General features: G+C 46.3%; 1 protein-coding gene across 1 annotated transcript in view; it reads left to right on the plus strand.

Annotated features, from left to right (window-relative positions):
• The window catches only part of ttc28 (tetratricopeptide repeat domain 28), a 67,165-nt gene that overhangs the window by 29,926 nt on the left and 21,809 nt on the right, over positions 1 to 15,430 (plus strand). Inside the window, 6 exon segments of the mRNA XM_029516253.1 lie at positions 4,780 to 4,927; positions 7,659 to 7,931; positions 8,018 to 8,148; positions 13,502 to 13,723; positions 14,765 to 14,953; positions 15,030 to 15,126. Of these exon segments, the coding sequence (XP_029372113.1) occupies positions 4,780 to 4,927; positions 7,659 to 7,931; positions 8,018 to 8,148; positions 13,502 to 13,723; positions 14,765 to 14,953; positions 15,030 to 15,126 (1,060 nt within the window).

Here is a 15,430-nt window from a genome sequence, read left to right on the forward strand (position 1 = left end):
GCCACTCAGTCCGTGCGCCAAGGTTAAACGTCCGCACAGACTCTTGGCGTAGTAAAATTCATCTGGAGCGAAGCAGCGCCTGCGGCCTGTTTGTGCTTTTAACATGGATTTGGTGTTTAGTCGCTGAAGGGTCGGCTGTTTGAACAGCTGCGCTCTTTTTAGACCAGATACAAACAGGAGGACTCTTTACGTCGACCTCCACACATCGAAACGCTCTTCGCCGCTCCGATTTGTCCGCTGACAGGTCGGTGTGGGCTCGACCAAAATAGAGGAAGGCGTCTACAGTGTCTCACCCCTCCGCTGGTATAAATCCACATTTCACTCCCTTTCTGAGCTCTTTGTCAGAATTACACTCCGACAACTGTTTGACATAATCAGTGAGAAGACGCTGTGGTCTGATCTGTTGGCTGCAGACCGACTCAGCTCCCTCAGCATGCATACAGAGGAACACAAGCACACACACAGAGCAGGCGGAGGCTCTCCGTCTTCTCCGTCTGTGATGAACGCCGTTTTTAAGACGAGCAAAATTCCTTTTAGTTAAATTGGAGGCCTTGAACACACCTCAGCCCCTGCGGCGTTTGAGTTTATAACTCGGCGCAGTACACAGAGTCGGGACACTATAAAAGCGGTTCTGCAGGTCTGTTTGGGAGAGCCCACAGCTGGTTGTGTAACATCTTTATTGGTCCCAGTGGAAACGTTGCTTATGGCCACTCCAACTCAATTATAGCGTTTTAGTTAGTGTCCCGGGGAGACCGTGATAAATATTCATCGGAATAACCAGAGAACAGTTGGTGTGTGTGCTCACAGCTCCAACACATGGACTCCAAGGTGAGATCAAGTGGATTCTATTTAAAATATCATTATTGTTATTATTATTATTGTTATGCAATTATGATATTTCACAAACATCTCATGACACTTTGAAAGAAAAAGCCTGTTGGTTTATTTTCCCATAGACTTCAATACAATCAGAATTTTTAAACTGTGTATAAAACGGTTGAAGCAGCTCCACCTGTAATGAAGTCAGATATGATTATACGTCAGTCACAGCGGTTTTGTTTTTAGATCGTTCTGCTGTGAACCCAAACGTGGGCGACCTGGATCAGTTACCCCCCCGGCCTTTATCGCCCACACAGTTTGACGGGTTCAGATCAGGTTTTTTTCTTGTTTTTAATCAGCAGCTGTTTGTTTCTTGTTTGTGAAGATGCTTGCTCAGCAGCACTTTACAGGCCGGCCGCTCTATTAGAAGAACCTGTTTGAATCCCGTCGCCCTGCGAGATGAGAGCGGCCGTTAATTCCCAGACTGTGAGTAAGTGTGTGCCGCCGTGAAGGCTGCGCTGGGTTTGATCATACGTTACGCTGATAATAAAGCACATTAAATTCATCCTCACAATACAGAGTGCAGCTTTTAACGACTCCCTGACTCTTAAATAATGATCTCACCCTCCGAGGTTTACGGCAAACAACTCACCGCTCACACAGCGTGTCCTCATATCACCGTCGGCGGGATAAGTGGGGCATCGACTTGGCAGAGCGAACCCTCCATTTTTCAGTGACGGCCACATGAGCTCATCAACCCCTTCATCCCTGATGCTCAGCGATCTTAAAGGAACAGTCCAGTTCACTGGAGGTTAGCTGTCTCCAATAAAAAATGCAAAATATTCTTTTACGTGATAAAAGGCCGACGCTGACAGGCCCCAGTTCATGAAGACAACGTGGAAATAAATAAAGTCAAAATGAGATAGGTCAGGGTCAAAGGTCAGGCTTCACTGGAAAAATGTGATTTGGCCTTTGGTTTATACCAAACAAATATGATTTGGCTTTAAAAAAGAAACACACATTTGGAGGAGAAGCTGAATCCTCATTGGGTGCTACTGCCTGCCAGTCACACAGAAGCTCCGCCCCCAAACGTCATGTTGTGTTGAAACTGCAAACTAGAGGAAAATGTTTACCGAGGAGGGACATTTTCCCATAGGCTTCAATACAATCTGGCTGATTTCCCCATGATTGTCTTGAGATGGAATGAAGTTTAATCCTCTTCAGCTTCACTTTTCAGACTTTTTGACTTTAAGGAATCGTGATCTTGTGAAACTTTCGGTTTGTTTATGTTTCCGCCTTTTGTCTCGCACTGATTGTGGTTCTGCCGGATCTCGCCAGTTAACCAACAGATCGGACTGCCAAGGCCAAAATTAGATGGCAGATGTGATAATAAAGGTGTGGCTCCTCCCAGAACCCCAGGAGGACTCGAGCTGGCTCCAGGAGACCAGGTGTGTCAGGAAGCTCGCCTCCTTCTGCCTTCAAGCTGTTTAGTGAGGTTGAATCGTTTGTGTGCAGATGAAACGGGAGTGAAGGTTTCATCTGCGCGTTTTCAGGCAGATTCTCTGATTTGTGAAGACATCAGTCTCCATCATGTCTGCTTTATCTGATCCCCTCTCTCCACGCCCCCCCCCCCCCCTCTCTCGCGCCGCTTGTGTTGCCATCTGTTCTCGATTAATGTGAGTTACGAGCAGTAATTGAAGCATCTGTTCATCCGGTGAGCGTCGCTCGCTAACACACCAACATATAGCAGCCCCTCTCTGTCTCTATATGTCTCTCTCTCTTTCATTCTGTTGACCAGGATTTGTTGTTTGTTCAACACTTAAACACTCAGAGGAGGAATCTCCGTCATCTGTCCGGACAGTCGTGGTTCCCAGATGATGGACCTTGCGTGTTGAGGTTTGAGTGAAATCTCTCACACAGTGTTTGGTGGATTTGATTCTATTTGCTGTGAATTTTGGTTTTATGCCTTTGACAACAGGAGGAGAAACGCCATGAAGCCATTAGAGACCAGATTTGGAAGACTGGGTGGATCTGACCTGCTTTCTGCTCTGCTTCCATCTAAATGGAGCCTCGTTTAAAAACACACACAAAAAAAAAACTCATCAGGAAAACATTTACTGAGCTGATAAATCAGGGAGGAGGGGGGACATTTTCCCATAGACTTCAATACAATTTAACTTCTTTTCCCAACCAGTGGAGTTGCCTCCTGTTGGTGTTTAGACAGCATGATGGTCTCGCTGCTGTTTGTTGGTGGATGATGGAGGTTTTTTACAGCTGATTGTAAAGGCTGTGACCTCGAGCCCGACGCCGAAGGTTCATCGATATGAGTGACAGAATTTTCACCTCCACTCTGTGGGAACGTCACGCTCATTTGTATTTGTTCAGTTACAGTTGTTCCTAAAACTGCCTGAGCACACACACACACAGGATTAGTCTCATCGTTTTTATCGATTTTATCGTGTGTCAGTTTACCTGACACACACACACACACACACACACACACACCTGTCAGATGATGTTGAAAAGAGCTCGTCTGGGACTCGGAGCTGAGAGCCGGACGAGCCAGACGCTGCCACAGCAGTTGGCGAAGAGATGCTTTAATGTGAAGAGGTTTCCCTGAGATGCTCCAGAGCTCTGCTGAGAGATAGACAGTGTGTGTGTGTGTGCGTGTGTGTCAGACTGAGCTAACAGGCAGGATGTGTGTGAGCAGGAGGCTGGAGGTGGCGGCGGCAGACTCTTCCTGCTGTCACTTTCTGTCTGGCTTTGGCATGTTTACAGCCATGATGGGTAAAAAGCTGTGACACACACACACACACACACACACACACACACAGTCTCTGTCTTCCAGTCGTACCTATTGTGTCGTTCATGCACACACAGTCTTGTGGAGATGATGGCCGCCGTGCTCTGATTATAACCTCGTCTTCCTCCTCTGACTGGAATCAGCCTCTGATGGCGGACTGATGCTGAAAAGCAGCCAAATCTGTGTGATGGGGACAGATTTGGGGGGCGGTGCTAAGCAGAGGTGGGGCGTCCATATGTCGGGCCAGCTACCAGCCCGGCTCCCCGTCCCAGTCCAGACCTGCCGTGTCCTCTCTAGTCTGGATCGGGGTCAAAGGGCAGGCGTCCGCCGTCTCTCCTCAGCGTGGACTCTTGGCGCTGCCGTCAAAAGCTGAAACTGAAACCAAGACGAGCCGCAAATATTCACCTCACCAGTTAAAAATGAACTTTGTATCGTTGCTATCAGCCGTTTTTAGCTCCTCTCCTCTTTTTATTCACCTGAATCAGATTTACTCAGCCGAGTTTAGGCGTTTATAGATTCTCTGAAAGAAAAAAATCTGTTGGCTGTCATGACAACATATTTGGACTGATCCAGTTTATTTACTGTAAACTTCAACTTTGACCAGCTTCTGTTTTTGTCTCTTTTGTCTTATAATCCGCTTTGGAAGGTAAATTTAGTAACAGTGTGATTTTAATGTGCAGCTTTGCTTGAAGCTCTTTGTCCTCTGTGGTCTGAATAAAATCATTCCTTTTTTTTAATTAGTTTTAACGGATCTGTCTCCGGCTGATTGGGCGACCAATCAACACAAACTACAGGCGTAATGCGTTAGATGAGCTGTGACCCCTCCACCCCCATCGTCCCGTCCTTTCAGTGAAGTTGTCTTGAGGACGGGGTCAGAACGGGAGCTGCCCTGTAATCGAATTTGTCTCCTCTTTGTCTTCACCCATTCACTGTCATGACAGATTATTTTTCAATGGAGGGGGGTTGATGAATGGGAGACAGAAAGGGGGAGGAGCTGGGGGAGACAAGACAATTAAGTTACAGTCTGGAGTGACGCGTGTGCGTGTGTGTGTGTGTGTGTGTGTGTGTGTGTGTCAGGCCTCCTAATAGTGTGTTTGTTAACACACACGTCGTATCAGTATTCTTTAGCTCATGCCTGTCCCCCCCCCTTCCTGCAGGCCTACTTTCGTCAGGGGGTTGCGCTGCAGTACCTCGGCCGACACGCCGACGCCCTGGCAGCGTTCGCCTCCGGCCTCGCTCAGGACCCCAAGAGCCTCCAGCTGCTGGTCGGCATGGTGGAGGCCGCCATGAAGTCGCCCCTCAGAGGTACGTCTGCTCAACAAATCAACGACGTCAGCAACAAAACAGGAGTTTGTGTTTGAGTGGGGGGGGCTGTCACTTTGCTTTTGTTGTTTTATTCAGGAATGCTCCTCCGGGACGGAGATCTGAAATACAAAACAGAGCTCACAAAGAAATTTTTACATCTGATGTGAAGGTAGATTTAGAAAATGAATAAATGAAGCTAATCAGATGGAACACATGGGGGGGGGGGACAGGAAGACAGGGGGACATGCACATTTCACAATAAAACAGGAAGTACCTAAAGTAGACAAAAACACAGGTGTTTTAAAGCTCCTCTGAAGAATGTTTCTAGGATGAACACAGCGTGATGAGAATTATCACCACGCAGCTCCTTCTTTAGTTCCAGTCCAGTCGGAGTCGGGCACAGATGTGCACAGATGTGCACAGATTAGTGCTGTGGAGTTACAGGGAAGTCCAAATGTCGGATTCAGAGCGAAGGCTCGTCCCGCTGCCGTGTTTATTAGTGTGAATTCGCTTCTGTGGAGTTCATGATGAAATATTTACAAGGTGGATTTTTACGTGTCATTGATCCGTCTGGCTCTTCAGTTCACACGTTTTATCTGCAGGTCTCAGCAGCAGAGGTTGATGGGGGGGGCACACTGTCAAGAAGGGTTTTCAGGCAAGAGCTGGCACAGGATTATGTTTTTGCCCTTCAGCTGTGTCGAAATGAGAGCGGGACGTCTTGGGAATAGCCCTCCGCTTGGCAGGCTGCAGCAAAAGTCTGTGCACGTGAAATTTTGCATCTGCTCTGGTGCTGGAGAGCAAATCTGGTGGAGCGTTCAGAGCGTGTCCCTTTCAGGTAGAGCGTGTTGATGCAGCAGCGCTCTATCGAGCTGACCAAGCCAGCAACACTTTGTCTTTTTAGAAGACAAACAGCAGAGAGAAGGAGTCAGGCAGCAGAAACCACCAACGCCTGATCTCCCATCAGCCCCGGAGCTACCAAGAGCTGCCAGGAGTCGCAATGTTTGAGTCAGCGGGAGGCGGAACAACGTGTCGGACCAAAATACATCCTGAGCAGCAGGAAGTGGGCCTCCTCCTGCTCTTCTGCTCCTCCGGACCGCAGGATGTTAGAAAACACAAACACTTCAACAGAAAAAGGCCGTAGATAAAATAATCTAGGAAACAGAATTGTTATATTAGTTGTCTCTCAGGGTTTCTGTTGTAACGTGCGTAGAAAAAAAACATGAACAAACTGATTTGCAGAGCAACATCTTCTTTAAAGTTTGGCTGCAGCAGCAGAAACTTCAGAGTGTCAAAGGAAGCAAAGCTGCATTTAATTGGCCGTGAATTTAACTGGTGTAAAAGTGACTTATTCCTTCAAAAGTTACACTGTGACTTTAAATTATGTCTGTCATGAGCCCTGACTCAAAAGTTTCAGCTGTGTCACTTTTCTTCCATTTTCAGGTGCCAAAGCCTCGGTGCTGAAAATCCTCCTAAAATATATCCACCCAAAATATCCCCGACGCCCCCGTCAGTGTTGGACTGTTTCCACCTCCATCTCCCTGCTCAGTATCTGCAGCGTACAGACCTGGGCCTGCTAGATTAAAGGTCCATCTGGCCTGAAGGCAGACCTCAATAAATCAGGTCTGAACCTTAAAATCAGCCTTCAGGACTCCTGGAACTTTGTGATGTCATGACAAAGTTCTCACCCCAAGCTCCGCCCACCTGAGCCCACCAAAATACTGAAGAAGAGTCAAATCGGGGACCTTGAAATGAAGCAGAAACTGCAGGCAGAGTTTTCAGGCTGCTGCATCACAGAAGTGGAGGATTTGGCTTGAACAGCAGCAGAGAGGGTGAAATCCAGAGGTCATAGCTCTGTTCCCGCTCTGCTCTACATCACAGAAACCCCCCCAGGGTCGCACATTAGCACTAATTCTCCCTCCAATCACCCAGAAATGATTTACCTTTACTGATGGTGCAACCGCTGCTTTCGCCCCGTCTCTGAACCAAAAGCTCTCCTCGATGTTGTAATGTATTCTAAAGTTTCGGATCAGGATGGGAGCTGCAGTCGAGCGTTTTTCCACCATTTGGCTGGCGTGAAGACTGGAAAAACAAAACTTTGGTCGTTGGTTCGGGTGAATCAGAATGAAAATGTGCTGAGATATGTCGGGCAGTTGGGCTGAGTTTTCTTTCCCATTTTGTCAGAGACAGTCCACAAAATCAGTTTTCTAAATTCACACCAAAATATCAGAGAAATCCGGGAAAAATACTTTCAAAAGTAGGCCGCTTAAAATGAGGTCAACTGGCTGACTAAATTACACGAGGCGCGACTAAAGACGTAAGAAATAAAACAACAGAAACACATTTATACAGGATGTAACACACACACACACCACTGAAGCACTTCAGTCATTTAAAAGGTGATTACTGTTTTAAACAGAGACCAGTTTGTTCAGATTCCAGCTCTGAATCCTCACGGACTGTGACTCAAATTAAAATAAATGAAAACATTACCTGGAACTGTGTGTTGTTTAAAATCCAGACAAAGCCGAAGCATTTTAGCCTCAGAGGCACAAATAAGGACAAACTGAAGGACGCTGAACAGACTTCGGAGAATATATCTGGATTTGATTTGATTTATTCCCAAATCCACCATCGGGAATGCAGACGGCATTGAAGCGAGTTAGAGCGGCAGAGGAATGCTGATTGTTTCCCGCTCTTTTGCTCACCTGTCAACGTGTCTCCGCCTCCACAGACTCCCTGGAGCCGACCTACCAGCAGCTGCAGAAGATGAAGTTGGACAAGAGCCCTTTCGTGGTCGTGTCCGTCATCGGCCAGGAGCTGCTGACCCACGGCTTCCACGGCGCCTCTGTGGTGGTGCTGGAGGCGGGGCTGAAGATCGGCACGTGCTCCCTGAAGCTGCGTGGATCAGTCTTCTCGGCGCTGAGCTCCGCCTACTGGTCTCTAAGCAACGCAGAGAAGAGCATGGCCTACATGCAGCAGGACCTGGAGGTGACCAAGACGTTGGGTGAGTAACAGCAGAGGCGAATGGTGAAGAGGTCACGCCGTGAGGTAAAGTCAGGTTGGCGCCCTCATGTTTCATTTCCTCCACAGGCGACCAGTCAGGGGAATGCCGCGCCCACGGGAACCTCGGCTCCGCCCTCTTCTCCAAAGGAAGCTACAGGGAAGCTCTGGCCAACCACAGGAACCAGCTGGTCCTGGCCATGAAGCTCAAGGACAGAGAGGTACGTCTGCATGCGGACGCTGTTGTGTGTGTGTTTGTGATTATTTTATAAATAATACATGTGTTTCTGGTGTTCGTGCAAACAGGAAGCTCAGCCTGCTCAGACGCTCCGCTCTTAAAAAAAAAAACAGCCTGGTGGAAATTTTTTAACAGATATGATGATGTCAGTCATGATTTTAACAGAGATGATCATTTTCAAAATAAAAATGACTAAAAACTTTCAAGTCGGAGGCTTTTGTCAAGGAAACTTGACACAACGTTGTGTCAGTCATGAGAAACTAGATTTCAACAGATTTGAATGAATACACAATGAACACAACCCAAACAACAACAAAACAAACCTCAGATTCGCCTCCCTCTCTCTTATGAAACACATTGAAGTTAATTAGATGCTGAAGCAGATTAGACTTTGGCCCCTTTATGTCTCAAAACAGAGTGGAGCTGTCAGCTTGTTTTTGTGTGTTTACCTTCGATTAACTGCTTCCATATTGTGTTCATTTGTGTGTGCGCGTCGTCCTCTGAAGTGTGAACATGAGACACATCCAGTTAATATTTGATTTAATCTCGGTAGTTTGTGCCACAGAGGTGTGTGACACGCTTCTGCTGAGCTGTTCGTTCGTCCGTCATACGTCACAGATGAGCAGAGATTTTCTGTGAAATGAGTTCTTTAAGAAAATACCTACATTTATATATCTGATCAAAATATTCACACATTTCATCTCCATGATAAATCATACAATGGCTGGATTGATTCATACTCTAAATGCATCATTACACGCCGAAACGTCTGGAGGGAATTTCTTCATTCAGTTGGATTAAAGTTTGACCTGATTAAAATTTGATCATCAAAGATCGTCATGTTATATTTGAGCTCTGTCTGTGGCCTGAAGGCAGCGCAGCGCTGTTGTCTGACTTTTAAGTATTTTATCAGATCAGGTTTCATACGAAGACACTAACTTCAACTGAAGCTTGTGATCTTGTTGTATTATCGGTATCTAATGTGTGTGTGTTTTTAATGTAGCTTTATTGTATCTGTGGTGTGGCCGCCATGATGGACACACACACACACTAACTCAGGATCGAAGTGTCGCTCAGCGTCTCCTCCACAGGTAAACGGCCGAAGGTGACTTGAGCACGGACATCAGCAGAAATCCATACCTCCATACCTCATGTTGTATCTTTTGCCGGGTGTAAACGTGTTTGTTTGCGGTGTGTGTGTGTGTGTGTGAGCGACGTGTCCAACCATGTTTCCAAACAGAGCTGATATTTACGCACCTTTACCTTTAATTTATTCAGCCTGGAACAAACACTCTCCCGACGGTCATCTGCTTTTGTTGTATTTTGTTTATTTCTTTAGTATTTTTTCATTGAATTTAACCAATAACCAATAATTCATCGTCTCATCATGATTTAACAAGATGTGAGCTCGCCTCGACGTCACATTCTGGTAGTTTTCGCCTGTCGGCCATCTTGGGGAAGAGACTGTATATCTGTACTCTATCCTGATTGGCCGGTAGAGTCAAAGGTTAGCAGTTAGCAGCTGGTCAGTTTTAGCTTAGCGCTGAAGCTGGAACAGGAAAAACAGCCAGCTGGTTCTGATATCGAAACTAAATCCACATTAGAATTACTTAAAGTGCCAAAAGTGAATGAAGTGATTTGACAAATAACTTACTAACTTAAATGTCATCATTCCTCACGTTTGACTCCGACTGGAGCTCTCAGCCGTTGTTTCCTCCCGACGCAGCATGACGTCTCATTTCCCTCCTTCTCCTGCATCATCTCCAGATCTCCCGGCCGCCTCCATTTCTGCTCCCACAATCCGACCTGACGATTTACGCTCCTTTAGCACAAAATGCCGGCGGTGATCTTTTTCATATATTTATGTTTAGCTATATTTATAAAGACATAAACAATAAATACGCACAGTGTCTATTGACTCAGACTCTCAGACACAACATGATTGGATTTTTTGTGTGTTTTCTTGTGCGGGGGAAACATGGTGTCCTTGAGGGAAATCAGACTCTGGCCTCGCTGTCATTTATTAAATCTCCCTTTCCTGCCTAGAAATCCACCTCAGAGATGTGTCAACTGGATTTTATGTGTTTACTCTCATCACTTCGCTGGGAATTGGGATCGCAGTAGATGTGTGTTGTCTTAAAGCTCTGGTATGGACAGAAATGGACAGACGTTAATCAGAAGGGGTAAATTCCACTACAGGTCAGCTGGGCGGGATTCGCTGACAGTTTGTAGCTCTCATTAAGGCAGTGAGTGATATCATCCATCCACAGCGGCTGCAGCTATCGATTATTTAAATTATTGATTCACCTGCAGAGACGTTTCTTGATCATTTTGTCTCCAAAGTGTCAGAAAATAGAGGAAACGGCGGGTCAATGAGGTGATCGGGGGTCGGGGGGGGGGGGGGCTGAATCTAAATCTAAAAGGAAGCGCGAAGGTTGGCTGATGTGAGAGAGGAAGGCGGGTATCAGTCACAACCAGCAGACACAAACATGGAAAGTTTCCCAAAAGGAAACAACAAAGATCGGCTCACTTCTGTTTGGACGCAGCGAGGAAACAGATTATCAGTCCATATCTGCATCTAAAAAATCTGCACGAAGACGAGCCAGCAGGAAAAATGGCGGAGGTAGAAAAACCTTTGGAGAGGACTCTTCAGGAGACAGAAACTCATGATGAGAACAAAGTGGTCGACCAGGAAGGAAGATGGACGAGGAAGAATATCAGAACACACGACGTGAAGGAATGTCAATAATGAACAGACGTGTCTGACAGTGATGTTTTTCAGTGTCACATATAACAGCTGCTGTGTTTTGTTCCTTTGTGATAAACTAAAATTAGCTGCAACAGAACACATTCATGTATAATTAATTTTCAGGAGAATTAGTTTAATTAGTTTTTTTCATTATTATTGTTGTTATCGTCGTCTTTGTTTGGCAAAGTGTGAAAATCGACGGCTGACTCAGACTGACTGAACAGACTGAAAAGTGAGGGAGCAGGTGCATTGTGGGATATAAATGAGTGAAGAACATGCTGATCACCGCTCTTCAATAATTCATGGCTCCTTCTCGTCCTCTCCCTCACGTTCTTTAAACCTGCAAACATTTCATTATCATCGCCAGGTTTTCCTTTTGCTCCGTCTGTCCCTTGCTGTTTGCTTAGAAAGGTCAAATTCATATTTTAATTTCAGAGAGTGTGTGTCTGTGTGTGTGTGTGTCTGCCTGCTTTTAAGCCGTTAACTTAATGATTGTCAGTGTGATTTTGAGGGTTTCTACCTCCATCACTGTGCTCCTTATCGCAGCTCTGTGAGTCTGCTGTGTGCTGGAGTTGTGCGTTCTTTCAGAAGAGTTGCTTCAGTGTTGGTGTTTATAACTGCGCAGCTCCAGGGTTAGCTAACCTGCTAAACCTGCGTTGCTCACATTTACTAACTATCTGCAGACTGAGGGTGAAGTTGGACTGAAGTGTAACTCACAGCTGTTGGGGATTGTGGTGAGCTGCTCTGCCGTGGCTCACTGGATCCCCCAGGATGTGTGGACCGCCACGTGACCCTCGATAGGCAGAAGAAAAGGGATGGATGAATTCTAAAAAAAACATAAATCACTCCCCTTAATGTCGTCCTGAAAGAGGACGATATCTGCAGAGACTAAAACAGTTTCAGTTCAGCTCACTGCTGGACCCGGACTTCAGGAATCAGGACAGGACAGGAAGTGATTTATCAGAATAAATGAACCGGACAAACAGGACTGATGAGGCGCTGATGTTGCTGCTCCTGTCCTCATTTTTCTGGTAGATTTGGAAACAAACTGTTGCTCAGACCTCACAAATATTTCCCATGACTCCTCTGACGGAGCGCTGATCAATACCAATAACCTTCGGATTAGTTAGCAAATGAGTGGGCAGCTTTCCAATTACTGAGGCGACTGTTTCTCATTCTGCGCTCTCTAATCAGAACAGCAGACAGAATTATTTGTACAAGAGGGAACCGACACATTCTCCGTGGTTTGGTGTGTGTGTGTGTGAGTTCATGGCCCTGTTGTCGCACACATTGTGATTTGTGTGGTTGGTGCCAGAAGAAGGCCGGTAATTAACAGGAAAAGTGGTGCTCAGAATCATCAGACAGCTCGCAGTGTAATAAAAGTGTCCGACGTTCTCGGTGAATCGGAGTATTAATAGAGCTGTGAGGAGCTGACGGAGAGCAGGTGATGGAGCCGCCGCTGGTGGAGGGTGGACTCACAGCAGGCTTTAATAGGATGTGAAAGATTAGCTTTCACCCCCGTGGCCTCCGATGTGTGTGTGTCTGCCAAAGGTGTAATTTCCATTAGGGAGGGATGGGACGAAGCGACGCCTCCCCCCTCCTCCCCCCTCCTCCCCCCTCCCCCCCCCCCCCCTCCGTTCTTCCTCTCCCTCCATGACTTCACTATCCAGCTGATATCAAAACAAAAGGAACTCAGATGGTGATGAACCTTCAGGAGGAGTGTCAGCTCATCTTTTGTCTGTCTGGACAGCAGCAAACGGCAGACAGACCCGCTGGTGAATATAATGCAGCCAAAGAGTCAGACGTTTGATGGTGCCGACCAAATATGGAGCTAAAACAGAATGTTAAAATTAGTGATTTTTTTTGCTTCCAGGTTCGATGAATCAGCGTAAACAGATAAATAGATCAGTGTTTTAGTTGTCGTTGGTTGTGCCGGCCCCTTGTGGAAACAAGTCCGTGAGTTTCAAACACTGCAATGAAACACAACACAAGAAGAAGTTACTCTTTAATCTTTCTTTTCCAGCCCTGCTCACGTTAGCTCCTGCTGAGGAAAATCAGGAAAACATCCTGAGCTAAATTTCTTAGTGACAAACAGATACAGCAGAGAAAAATCTGATGGTCTCTGTTTTCTATCAGCCGTGTACAACAACAACAACAACAACAACCATAAAGGAGGAACTTACACAGTAGTTCTGGTCTGCTTGTCCTCTTGTCTAAAATATAACATTAAAGCTGCTCCACCGAGACTTTGAACGTGACAAATGGTGAAAATTACCGTCTGTAACATGAACCCAAACCCACAGAGACTCGTCAGGCGGCTCCTCAGCTCACAGTTGTGGTTTTACAGCCTCCTCTTCACTGTTTTGATTCGGTCCTACAGCTGTCAGCGGCCTCGTCTCCGGCAGCAGGCAGCTGTTTCCAGCGAGGATTTAAAAAAATAGAAAGCATCGTGATGATAAAACGTCAGCAGATTACCTGCTCGACAGAAAACTGCAGAAGGTTGAAGACTGAGGAAGTCAGATGTCGCCAGCTCGTCTTTGTCTTTGTGTGTCTGTTCCTCTGATGTGTGTGATGTGTGTGATTTCAGGCTGCGTCCGATGCCCTCAGCAGTCTGGGTCACGTGTACACGGCCATCGGCGACTACCCCAACGCGCTGGCCAGCCATAAGCAGTGTGTCCTGCTGGCCAGACAAACGCAGTGTCAGCTCTCCGAGGCTCGCCAGCTCGGCAACATGGGCGCCGTGTACACGGCACTGGGCGACTTCACCAACGCCGTCCAGTGTCACGAGCAGCACCTGGATATCGCAAAGGTACGCAGCCATATGGTATATTTGAGCTTTGTCATAAAGAACATCTTCTTCCTGCTGCAGATATTCAGGACTGTGGCCTGAGTCTTTAATTTATCGCCCTAATACCTTTTACCTGGAGAAGAGCTCAACAGCCTTCATCCCGGAGCGGTGTAAGAATAATAAAACCACAATTTCTGTGTGACGACGTCTCTTCTTAAATTTTTGTCATCATGCTCAACAAGAAAACTCCAGCCAGGTGAACACAAAGCCATCAAGAAAATGAATTCTGCTTCGTTACGATGAGAAAAGGAGTATAAATTCAAACGGAGCTTCTGTGTTTACAGCACATCTGCCGCTTCATGAATGGAGTCTTTTAAAACCAGATTATTACATTTTTCTGAAGAATATAAGGACACAATATTCAGGCCTCACACTGCAGCTCTTCATTCAAATGTCACAAACACAACAAGAGACAACAATCTGCACATTCGCATCGTCTCTCTACAAACTGACCATCTGGGGACAATTATATTTGTACCAGAATAAAGTAAATCCCTCCAACTTTTGAAAACGCTTCTTAAGTAATTTTTATTTTGACAGTTTAAATGTCTTTGCTGGAAATGTTGCCATCTGTTGGACACGTGTGGCTCAGCTGCCGTCTTTTGAAACTGAAAAGAATCTGTTGCTTTTTCTGATTTTAGTTACTCGGTTGTCTGTGGGGGGGCTGACGGGATTTTCTTCACTCTGCAAACAGGCATTGAGTCCTTTTAGTGATTTATTGGAGTGTTTTATTGTGTCAGAGTTATACTGTCTTTGATGTGAGGGAAAAATATTACCAGTTATAATAAACACAGACACAGAAATCCATAAAAATGTTCTTATTCTATTCAATATATATCGATAGATGTATAAATAAGTAAATAAATAACAGATACTTAGTTGAATTAATATAAAAAGTAGAAATGCTGAAATAAATAAAATATAGGATTGCATAAATATTTAGAAAAAATGGTTTTCTTTTTGATTTCCATGATTCATTTCTTCATTCATTTATTTGTGCAGACTTTGGAGAACCGGCGTGAGGAGGCCCGGGCGTACAGCAACCTGGGCAGCGCCTATCACTCCCAGCGGGACTTCGACAAGGCCATTTCATACCACACCAGAGTCCTGCAGCTGGCCCAGGATCAGGCGGACAGGGCCATCGAGATGAGGGCGTACGCCGGTCTGGGACACGCCGCCCGCTGCATGCAGGTCGGTATGCAACCGCCCAAAGAAGTAAATGAAAGTGGATGATTCTGATCGTGTCTGTTCTGTCGTGGATCTGCAGGACCTGGACCGGGCCCTGCAGTACCACCAACACCAGCTGGAGATCGCCCAGGAGCTGCAGGACAGAGGGGCCCAAGGCCGGGCCTCGTCCAACCTGGGTAGGTCTGTGAGGACTCGTGATGTCCTCACCGCTGTGTCAGGCTTCAGGGTTGAGATTCGGATCACATTTTGGTTTCAGCTGCAGTGCGACATGCTAAACAGCCGCCACACCAGTTTGGGATGCTAACTAGCAAACCAAGAAGAGAGAGGCCGGGGGCGGTTTTAGAAGCCTGCCTGGGACCTGGTTTTAGCTGTTTAAAGAAGATTAAAGAGGAAAGTCGTGAGGATAAGATGAAGGTAGGAGAGGGAGCCACCTGAGCTATAATCAAGCTGCACCGTCACCTCAGAGGATCTACACACAAC

This window comes from Echeneis naucrates, chromosome 12 (assembly GCF_900963305.1).
Source record: "Echeneis naucrates chromosome 12, fEcheNa1.1, whole genome shotgun sequence".
Lineage (NCBI taxonomy): Eukaryota > Metazoa > Chordata > Actinopteri > Carangiformes > Echeneidae > Echeneis > Echeneis naucrates.